The sequence below is a fragment of the Neurospora tetraspora genome (genome assembly GCF_033439725.1).
Source record: "Neurospora tetraspora strain CBS 560.94 chromosome Unknown B0H65scaffold_2, whole genome shotgun sequence".
Classification (NCBI taxonomy): domain Eukaryota; kingdom Fungi; phylum Ascomycota; class Sordariomycetes; order Sordariales; family Sordariaceae; genus Neurospora; species Neurospora tetraspora.
The window spans coordinates 3352548-3363762 of record NW_026944384.1 but is presented as its reverse complement, the minus strand read 5'-3'; the positions used below and the strand labels follow the sequence as shown (position 1 = coordinate 3363762).

General features: G+C 49.5%; 2 protein-coding genes and 1 non-coding gene across 3 annotated transcripts; all 3 read left to right on the top strand.

Moving 5' to 3' along the window:
* The first annotated feature begins 3267 nt into the window (after window positions 1-3267).
* B0H65DRAFT_110172 (glutamate-cysteine ligase-domain-containing protein) lies at window positions 3268-6178 on the top strand. The gene is made up of 5 exons (XM_062820563.1): window positions 3268-3579; window positions 3683-3755; window positions 3861-3926; window positions 3987-4847; window positions 4899-6178. The coding sequence occupies exons 1-5, from the start codon at window positions 3569-3571 to the stop codon at window positions 6069-6071; spliced, it is 2184 nt and encodes a 727-aa protein (XP_062684487.1). The 5' UTR covers window positions 3268-3568; the 3' UTR covers window positions 6072-6178.
* A 342-nt stretch (window positions 6179-6520) lies between these two features.
* Window positions 6521-6615, top strand: B0H65DRAFT_t129. The gene has a single exon. It is a non-coding gene; the product is annotated as a tRNA-Ile (tRNA).
* A 990-nt stretch (window positions 6616-7605) lies between these two features.
* Window positions 7606-10634, top strand: B0H65DRAFT_110096 (uncharacterized protein). Its single transcript, XM_062820562.1, has 2 exons — window positions 7606-8990; window positions 9057-10634. Exons 1-2 carry the CDS (start codon window positions 7945-7947, stop codon window positions 10522-10524), a joined length of 2514 nt encoding a protein of 837 aa, XP_062684486.1. The 5' UTR covers window positions 7606-7944; the 3' UTR covers window positions 10525-10634.
* Window positions 10635-11215: the final 581 nt, after the last annotated feature.

Genomic DNA, 11215 nt, shown 5'->3' with positions numbered 1-11215 from the left:
TTATTAAATATTTGAAAAGTATTTATAATATTTTTAAAAAGCGTTTACTTAACGTTTGAATTGGAAGTATTAAGGTTAAAGTTTATATAATTACTATTAATATATAACCTATCCCTAATTAATTTCTAGATAATTTAAAATTAATTACGGATAAATTTAAAATAGTATAAAGATTTTATAATTTTTATAATTTCTAGTTAGGCTATAACCGTCCTTATCCTTAGTAGGACTTTATAATTGGTTATTCCTAAGAAATGTAAGGTAGCAGTTATCGACGAAGAATTGGATTTATCGGACTTACTATTAATCGAAGAGGAGGAGTAATAAGAAGTATAGAAGGAGGAATAGTAGGAAATATAGAAGGAGGAGTAGGAGGAGGAGTAGGAAGAAGAGTAGGAGGAGGAGTAAGAGGAGGAATAGGAGGAGGAATAAGAGGAGGAGTAGGAGGAGGAATAAGAGGAGGAGTAGGAAGAAGAGTAGGAGGAAGTATAAAAAGAGGAATAGGAGGAGGAATAGGAAGAGGAATAAGAAGAAGTGTAGGAGGAAGAGTAATAGGAAGTATAGGAGAAAGGGAATAAGGAGGAAGCTGAGGCGGAGGAAAATAGTCTTATAGAAGTCCCCTTTTAAAAGAACAATAATATAAGTATTTTAGATCTATTTTTAATAGATCGTTGATTTATCTCAAATATATCCTTTTACTATTTTTAATTAATTTAATTAATATTTAGGTTAATACCTAATTAATAAAGAAAATATATAAAAAGCGTAATAATATTACTTCTTCCACTAAATTTATTTACGTAGTATATAAAGAATTTAAACGTGTTTATAAATTTTAGTTTAAATATATTTTTAATAAATCCTTTATTAATTATCAATTTATTATAGGTCTTCCTCCCTACCGTTTTAAATAGGACAGTAAAGGCCGGAGTTGCGTTATTTAGTGCGAATTCCGCTACTATTCGGATAAACCTACAGAATTTATTCCTTCTCTATTTACGATTTAAAATATATCCTAAATATATTATAAATGTATTATCGGACTTTGTATTTCTCTACGGGGGAACTTTGAGCGAGTGAGTAAGGTTGTTTCTCTACGGGGGGACTTTTATATATACGACCTGAATAAGCCTATAAAGCCTAATTTCTTTATTTATAATTTAAAGTATATTCTAGATATATTATAAATATATTATCGGATTTTATTCGAATTACTATTATTAATTTAATACATTAAACTAACTCCGTACGAATACGTATTATAATAATTGTATTAATCTTTTTCTTTTATAGGTCGGACCAATTTTATATATGAATGTACGGACTATGGGGTTAGGAAGCTTTGGGTATGGGGTCGTGTCATCTGACCACTCCAGCGTGGGGGACGACAGTCGATCAGATTGAGCGGACGCAGTCAGCTGCGAACATGTGCATCGGTTCGTTGGTTCCGAATCTTCCAATTGCGCATGTAAGACATGACTGCTGAGCGGCCGGCTCCCTTGGAAAAATGAGGCACTCACCCAGTTTGCCAGTCTCCTATTGCCGTTGAACCCGTTCCCCCTCCTCAACTGAGGCATCGCGATCTCGGGCATGAGTCTATTGTGATAATGAGAGATGATTACATAATCCAGGCACGATCAGCTAAGTCAAGGTTGACAATGCTTGGTGAGCTTGGATGCCCCTGGAGGTGGATTAGAAATCCAGATTCCGAGATCCACGACAACGGGAACCTTGTTTGCCGGGCTGGATAAACCGACTGTGTATTTTTGATAATCCGCCTGTCTAACTTTCACGGGCTTCCCCCAATATTAGAGTCAGTTAGTGTTAGGGTTAGGTATTAGGGCTAGTTCCGGGGGTCTAGAGGGCCGGCGAAAGGCTCCCGCGTGTGAAAGAAAGAGAAAGCGTTCGAAAAGATGTGATTCTGAGCTCTGGTTATTGTGTTTGGTGGTGATGCGGGCGCGCAGGAGCGATGCCAAAGAGATGCCAAGCTAGGAGTCTTGGCTGTCAGAGTCCGCGATTTTGTATGGCCCCACGCAGGCCGTTTGGAATCGCACACAGTCGCTTTATCCGGGCCGATCCGGGTCGGGGAAAAAAGAGACTCCAGTTTTGTTAACGGCCATCGAGCCGAGACCTTTCTTTCCTCTCTGTAATTTTCACGCACTGTCGCGGGCCCTGCCGACTGCCCGACTCACTGTGCAGACTTACATTGTCGATCTGGTCTAGCCATCAGAAAGTCCTGAAAAGGGAAACTTTGACAGGTAGGTTACCACTACCGCATTGTTTTTATATGCTATTGTGTTGTTGCTGTTGCTCGGCTTGGCTGCTGCTCTGAACGGGAACCGCCGTCTCCAAGTATATCCCCGGTCAAAAAATTCAAAATTTTCAAGCCCGTCTTGTTATTACAAGAAGACCTCACACTTTCTCAAACACACTTGACTTTTAATACTTTGCGCCAGTGGCTGTCCCAAACTCCCAGTCCCTCAAGTGTCGACAGGAGAACCTCAACGGCTATCGATGTCGGAGTCAGTTGTTGATAACTGCACCGTATATCTCCACATGATATTGGCACAGTACTGATATTCCGTCCGTCATCGACGCTTTCTGCAGATTTCATACACTTTGAGGTTTTGCTCCATACTACGGACCACTGGCACCTCGACGTCTACGGACCCTACCCGGACTCCTTTATATTTCCAACCTGCCGGGATCTTTTACTTTTTGTTACCATACGGGGGGGACATCAGACAGATTGTTTTGCGTTCTCTTTCCCAACACACTCACATTTGACGGTTCTGTTCACTCTCAACGAAGTCCCGGCCACGCCTGCTGGTATGTACAATGCATTTTTCTTTTTCTGTTAGCCAGTCACAGTTCTCCGCCCCGCGATTTCATCCCAATCCGCTATCTCCGCCCCGCCAATCATTCTGGTTACACTCAGCCAGGTGCAACTACCAAGTGCTTCAATTGCCCAGTTGCATCTCAAGGAGATTGCGTGCGTTAATGACGCCTTCCACTCCAACGCCTGCATGGGAAGGGCGCGCATGTCGGCATCCTCAGCTTACTCACACTCGTCCCCAAAATGCAACTCAGCGCTTGGCTAACGTGGGGGATGAAACCTCTCTTCACTTCGTCCCCATGAGGGACGAGGAGAGAGAGGGGTGACTCCGATGCTATGTGTAGATCTGGAGTGTTATACTATCCCGCGACCGTGATCAACCAGGCCTTCTCTTAAAGGTGTGCTGCCCGGTGTGCTGCATCACGACAGTGAAGTCTGCCTCAGCACAAGTCATCGATATCTACTGAGATTTGGAGGTCGTCAAGTCGCCTCATCGAGTCGGGTGGCTCATCATCTTTAGACTCTGGTCAGAGTTGCTCATCGGGTGCGCATTCTACCGTCGCCAGTTGCTGTCCGCTCAGTTGAATTAAACGTACGGTCAAAGACAACTGCTCTTACTTGGAGCATTTCTGACAGCTGTCCAAGAAGCGGCAGTGGATTTACCAAGAAATCGGATCTTAATCGAACGAACTCTATCCCTCCACGCACCAAAGAGCAGTCATCAGAGTAGCAATGGGTCTTCTGTACGTATACCGTCCCCGATATGGACACTTGCTGCACAAGTCGCGTCCCGGGGGAAAACACCAGTCCCACCGCTCATGACGCCATATACTGATACTACAAAAGAGCTTTGGGAACGGCTCTGGATTGGCCAGATGCCAAGCAACAAGCACATCTCGTTCGCGCCTGGGGCATCAAGGTGAGCATTAACACCCTTTAACCCCGACCCCCAATGCTTTCCCGCGGATACACCACGGTGTATGATGGGAAGAGGCCCCGCAGACGTATGCTAACGCTATATCAGCAATTACTCGAAATATGGAACAAGGCTAAGGGTAAGGAGCGCGACATTATGCTCTGGGGTGATGAGGTACGTTTTGACTCCGATGGCTTGAGCCACTGCTTCTTAGGGTCCTAACTCCATGCTTAGATCGAGTACTTGGTCGTCAACTATTCCAAAGATGATCCTAAGGTTCTGCTCTCCCTTCGCCAGGCCGATATTCTCAAAGCCTTGGCCGACAGCAACACTCTTAAGGTAACAGGAGACTGTGCCCCTGGTACTGAGGCCAATGGAGATGCCGGGAACGTAACTCTTCCCATTTTCCATCCGGAATTCGGAAGATTCATGCTCGAAGCCACCCCCGGAAAGCCATGGGGTATCGACTTCAAGGACTTGTTGACCGTTGAGGCCGACATGAAGTTGAGGAGGTGCATTGCGAAGGACCACATGCTCCCGAATGAGCATCCCATCACGCTCACCACTTTCCCCCGCATCGGCAGCCCAGGAGTGTTCACTGAACCATCGTATCCCGTCTCCGGCCCCAAGCTGCGATCGCAATTTGTCCCCGACGAGATCGCCAACCCTCATATTCGCTTCCCTACCCTTGCGGCCAACATCCGTTCGCGCCGCGGACGGAAAGTCCAGGTCAATGTTCCGGTGTTCAGAGACGAGAACACCCCGTGGCCATGGAAGGACCCAACCGTCAACCACGACCTACACAACTGGCCCGAGGACGATGATGTTCGTAACGGCGCCGCTCCCAATAACTTCATTCACATGGATGCCATGGCCTTCGGCATGGGCAGCTGTTGTCTGCAAATCACCTTCCAGGCCAAGAACATCACCGAAGGCAGGAAGATGTACGACCAGCTGAGCCCTCTAGGTCCTATCCTGCTTGCGCTCACTGCGGCGACACCAGTGTACAAGGGGTTCCTTGCCGATACCGATGTCAGGTGGAACCAAATTAGCAGGGCTGTGGACGACCGCACGCCTGAGGAGCTTGGGGAGAAGGTAAGAAGAGCAATATTTCATGGTTTGATTCAAATGCTGACTATTCTATAGCCTCTGAAGAACGACAGGTGGCGGATCCCTAAGTCCCGTTATGCTTCGAACTCAACCTATATCTCTACCGATTCTCGGTTGCGACCTGAGTACATGGATCCTAACCTCGTCATCGACCCCGAGATTAAGCAGCAGTTGCTCGACGGTGGCATGGACGACCGTTTGGCTACCCATTTTGCCCATCTCTTCATCCGCGATCCTATCGTCATCTTTAATGAAGATCTCCAGGAGCTCGACCTGACCAAGACGGATCACTTCGAGAACATTCAGAGTACTAACTGGCAGCACATGCGCTTCAAGCCACCTCCGGCTGACAACAGCATCGGCTGGCGTGTGGAGTTCCGGCCGATGGAGATCCAGATCACCGATTTCGAAAATGCCGCCTTCTCCGTCTTCATCGTTCTCATTACCCGTGCCATCCTCAGCTTCGACCTGAACTTCTACATCCCGATCGTGAAGGTGGACGAGAACATGGAGACCGCCCACGCCCGCAACGCCAACCTCGAGAAGAAGTTCTGGTTCCGTAAGAACCCATTCCCCGTCCGCACAACCCGCAGGGGTGGCAGCGCCTCCAGATCGGCTTCCGGCGCCAGCACACCCAACCACGGACCAAGCAGACCCACCACCCCACCCCTGGGACCTGTCGAGGACGAGTACAGACTTATGAGCGTCAACGAGGTCATCAACGGCACCGCGTACGCCAAGGCGACTTCCAAGGAGGTGACCGAGGATGCCGAGGAGGGCGAAGAGTTCCCCGGTCTCATCCCCCTGGTGGAAAGCTACCTCGACAGCGTCAACATGGATGTCGCTACTCGTTGCGGACTCGCCCGCTACCTCGATCTCATCCGCAAGCGCGCGAGCGGAGAGCTCTGGACGGCGGCCAAGTGGATCCGTGAGTTCATCGCGAAGCACCCCGAGTACAAGAAGGACAGCGTGGTCTCGGAGGAGATTACCAAGGATCTTGTCGGTGCGGTTATCCAGATTGGCGAGAGGGAGAAGCGCGGGCTGGGCATCGATGACTTGATCGGGCAGGTGCCGGATTTGGAGAAGTTGTTTGGCGGGTTCCTCAAGGGCAAGAGCCCTTGCGGTGGTGGCCAGGCAGCCTTGGAGCAGGAGTTGAAGGATGATGCCAAGGTGAACGGTGTGAAGAGGAAGTTCAATGCGGAAGAGTAGGGTTGATACTCTGGGGCTTTCTTCTGTTATATGACGTGATTGGGGAGAGGCAAAAAGTCTTGCTTGGAAAATAATAGCATAGGAGTCATGGTGGAAGCGGTAGCATGCTAAAAGCCTAGCAAGGAGCTGAGATATGAGAGGAGGGTGGACGTTTGTTCTTTTTGCATCATCGTTAGACTGCATTGCCTTGGATACGCTACGCACGATCTTTGTATGGTTTTCTGTTTTTGGCTCATTATTCTGAAGTGGAGACATTGTTACAAAATTCTGCATCTGTTGAATTGTCTACTGTACTCGAGTTCTGCGTATCTGCCGATGTTCGAGACGACCACTTGTTTATTTTTCTATACGCAACTGGCTTACGGCTTCGATGATACACTTCCGCGACTTGCAAGCATTAAGCCGGCCTTTATGAAACCAAGTTGAGATGCTAATCTTCAACGAAAACAGCCCGATTAGCTCAGCTGGTTAGAGCGTCGTACTAATATCAGGCTCTGATATCAAGTCAATGCGAAGGTCAACAGTTCAATCCTGTTATTGGGCATTTCTTTTTCTACTTTTTGTCTTTTTTCTTTTCCGTCCTCCTCCGGTTTCTCTCTGTTTTTGCCTCCTTGCTCAATATCAATTCAACTTGACATATTTCTTGCTTTTCGCTTGATTGTGAAGCTACCTTAACATCGAAGTCGTGGACTGGCTATCTGTCTTATCGATAAGATGAACGACTCGCCCACAACAGGACTTCCACCAAATTTTTGACCATGAATTCTTCTTTCTCGTCAAGCTCTGCACAAAGCCGCCCAGATAATCACCTATCAATCGCCATCCCTGTTCATATGGAAACATAGCTAACATGTTTCGACAGGGAATCTTTAGATGACAGGGACAGCAGGCTTGAAGGATAAGGTTGCATCGGGCCTCGTGGTTCTGAAACACGACTGGAGCTCCTTGTTCCGAACGTCAACCCAATCCTCTGTCGACTTCCCCGCGCCGCATAAACTTGATCCCTACAACATCCCAACAACCACCACACCCGACAACATGATTCGCTTTGAATTCGAAATGGACTGCGCCGTGATTCCACCTCAAAGAAATTCCATTTCTGGATTCTCTTCAGGACGACATGGACCAGAGGAAAGGCAAAGCGTGTTCAGTCATCTTCCACGACTCGGTCGAAGGGTCGACATGGCGGAGTGATGATGGAGCCACCACAAGAACCATGAAGGATGAGGCTGACATTATGTCCAAAAAGCTTGCGATAAGCCAGCCCTTTCTTCATCATTCGCCCCGTTTGTACCATGAACCACCGTCGGAAGCTCACATCGAGCATGGCCGATTGGCCGCACCAGGAACCAGACCCGGCACTGCAGAAGCATAAAAGAGGTCCTATTATAGAGTCATCCTGGCAACCGCAGCCTTTACCGTCCAACAAGACATCGCCAGCATAGGACTATCACTCAGCCAAGACGGTTCTCTCGTCACCTCGTGTGTTTGACCTACCATCGTGCGAGAAGCGATCCTGCCGTTATGCCTGCCTTACCGTGCATCTCGACACCCAGTTCAAGGCCTGATACAAGACTCATACTTACCACTGACCCTTCCCACCCTTTTTTCTTCTTTATCCTTGTTGCCCATCATGGCTAGAGACCTCCTTCTCCTCGTTTCAGGTATCCTCCCAGCAAACCAACCAAAGATTCACGCCCGCCTTATGAACAGTGTCATACCGTGTCACTCTTCCTCTCGAGAGCTCTTCATCGCATCATCATCATAGTGATCATCTTTCACTCGTTCGTTGAGCCTCAGTGGCCTCTTACATTCGTTTATGTTTATCTAGCGTTTCTAAAAAAGCAACGCAACCAGCAGTACATCCTCCAAAATGGAGAGCATAATGGAGGGAACCGCCCCCTCCACCTCATCCCAACGAGTCACACAAAACCAGCGCTCCTTCATCCAAGAACGCCGTCGCCTTCGGTCCCTAATCCAATGGCCCTTTCAATCCATAGCCACCGAAACCAGCAGCTTATTCTCCTTCACCCTTTCCGGCCGACCGCCAACGAGAGCGACAAGAGCAACCAGGACAACCAGAACAGGGACCGTCTCATCTGCTGGAGGCGGTGGCGGACCAGAGCGCCCCCCCTTTGCCCGCCGAGCGACTTGGGACCCGAAACGGATACGGGAAGAAGATGTCGAATCGGTCAACCAGGACCTCATACCTGATTATGTCATCAACTACCTGCGCGGCGAGACACCGGAGATGGTGGCGAGGAGGAAGAGGAATGGCGGGAAACTGGGTGAGAGGGCGGTGGATATGACGCATCAGCACCGGCCGCATAGATCGAGAGCTGGCATTCTCGATGGGCTTTCGGAGACAAGCAGCGAAAGGTTGGGGTTTTGGGGAGAGGATGGAGGAGTGGCGGGTGGGGATGAGGAGAGGAGGTATATACTACCCGGGACAGGGTCACGGTGGAAGAGGTGGAGTGGTGCAGTGTCGGGAGGAAGTGGAAGCAGGAGGTGGAAGAGGTGGACGGCCGGGTGGAGGGCAGGCGTGGGATTGAACGCTTTCCTGGCAGGGCTGATTTTGCTGGTGGGGGTCATTTGCTTGGTGATACTGGCGGCGTGGAAGGGGAAAGATGTCTTCAGGGGGAGGATCCTCATCTATGAAGGCTCATGCTCGACAATTTCGGCGATCGATTGGGGATTACACGCTGTCATCAACATTTTAGGGGTGGTTTTGTTGGCTGGGGCAAACTATACGTTCCAAGTACTGAGCAGTCCTACGAGGGAGGAGATTACGGCGGCGCATGAGAAAAAGAAGTGGTTGGATATCGGGATACCGTCGTTTCGAAATCTGGGATATGTCGCAAAGAACAGGAGTCTCTTGGCCGTTGTCGTTCTTCTAGCGGCTATCTTCACACACGTAATGTGAGTTTGCTTTTTTTTCTCTTTGCGAACGCGTCTAGACGTCTTAAATGCTAACCATTGGAGCAGTTCTAATTCCATAATCTTTATATCCGGCCCCGCCCCAGCAAACCGAACCACCACCGACACTCCCCAACCAACCTGCCAACTCAACGTCTACGGCTCCCTCCTCGGCATCACCGTCCTCCTCAACCTCATCACCATCCTCTCCCTCACCTCCGTCCTCATCTTCTTTAAGCGACCAACCTTCATCCCACTCGTCACCCTCGGTGACGCCATCACCTCCTTTCTCAGCGATCCCGACACTATCACCCAAGGCGCATGTCTCCTCTCCAAAGACGACGTCAGAAAGGGGAACTGGGCGTCCGGAGCGAGTCAACCCAAGCACTGGGTGCCCAAACGCCACTACTGGTTCAACACCCCCTCTCTCCCACGCTGGATCATCACGGGATTAGTATGGGCAGTCTGCGCGGGAGCTACAGCTGCCTGTCTGGCGTTTTCTATCATGCATGATGATGGAAAGGGTCTTTCGCCGTTTGGCAATAACCCCTTAACCTTTTCAGACCGAGACTACTCTTCAGCGCCAAACCCGCCGCCGCTCATCCCTCTCAACCAACCAACAGGGGGGGGACAAACAACCCTCCCAGCCTGGGCAGCAACCATCCTCTCCTCCCTCCCTCACCTCCTCCTCTCAGCGCTTTACCTCGCTCTCAACCCGCTTTTGACGACTTACTTTCTCTCGCACGAATCCTCCCTCTTTTATTCCACCACTCACCAGGGCAACAACCAGGGCCCCGATTCCAAACCGCAACCGCTACCGCAACCACTGCGTGTATCCTCCTCCGCCCTCGACATCGACCCCGACAGCTCACAAACGACTTCTCTCTACCTCACCCTTCCCCGGCCCGTCTCTTGGTTTTTATTGGGTGACTTTTCGGCCATGGGATTTGTCATGAGTCAGAGTTTTGGGGCTTTACACACGACGGAACCGTCATTAGTGGAGACAGAGACAGAGACAGAGACAGAGACGGTAGTAACGGCCCTAACAACCAGCGGTGTCGGCTTAACTAGTCTCCTCGCCCTCCTGGTTCTGCTTTTGGTATTCACCTTGGCGCTGGGGTTTAGGACATCATCCACTTTCAAGTCTTCCACCTCCTCTACGTCAAACTACCCCAGTGGCAAACTCACGCCTGCATCGGGGGCATCCGAGGGAGGTGGTGATGAGAAAGCAGTTATCGGAAACCCGATGGCTTTGCCAGGAGGGAGTTGTAGTGCTGTTATTAGCGCTCGATGTCATTTTGTCCCTAGGGGTAGGGACGAGAAGGGGAAGGGAAAGCGTAGGAGTGTTGGGTTTAGTGATGCTGTTGGTGCTGGTGACATGGATACTACGGAGATTTGGAAGAGGCCGTTGGTGTGGGGAGTGGTAGGGGAAGGAGCAGCTGAGAATGAAGAAGCGGCAGCGGTGGGAATTGGACATTGTGGGTTTACCGTGGCTGGGAAGGCGGGAGCGGTTACGGAGGGGAGGGCTTATGCTTGATATCTATGATTTTAATGAATTCTTTTTGGAGTTTCTGTGTCCTTCATTGCGGTTGTTCTATGGCTTTTTGCGGTATGTGTTCGGTTATGGTCAGATACCCACAAGCCCCTGGACTGGACGATGAGATTCCTTTTTAGCTGTTTACTAAGCAACCCAGAATGAAGATCGCGTTGTTGTCGATATGGCTACAACTAAGCATTTCCAACCCACGAAGTCATCATGAAGTCCCCACAATTAAGGGGGAAACAGGTTAGAACGAAGTTGACATGGGCAGCATGTCCTCATGAAAATTTTGGTAATCTTACCGTCAGTTTTGGTATCAGCACCACACAGTACCCACCTCTTTTCCGTCTCTTCTTTTCTCCCAACCCAACACAGTCTCCATGACTCTTTCATACTTCTTCCAGTACCTGCCATGCCACCCATCACTGGTACCCCTCCGTCAATGGGCAGACCAGGCGCACTGTGGAAGCCTGCATGCATGCATGACAGTCCCGTGAGTAAAAAGGACCCTGAGATAATATGGAGAGAAGTCAGTATCCTCAGGAAGAAGCAAGCCAGAATAGAAACTGGTTAGTTACCCCCGCTGTGGATGGAGCACATGGCAAGGGCCACGAGAAGGATGGCGTTATGAAGTTGACATGACGTTCTCAGCTGCTGGAGAATGCTTCCAGATGCACAGAGGCAGATA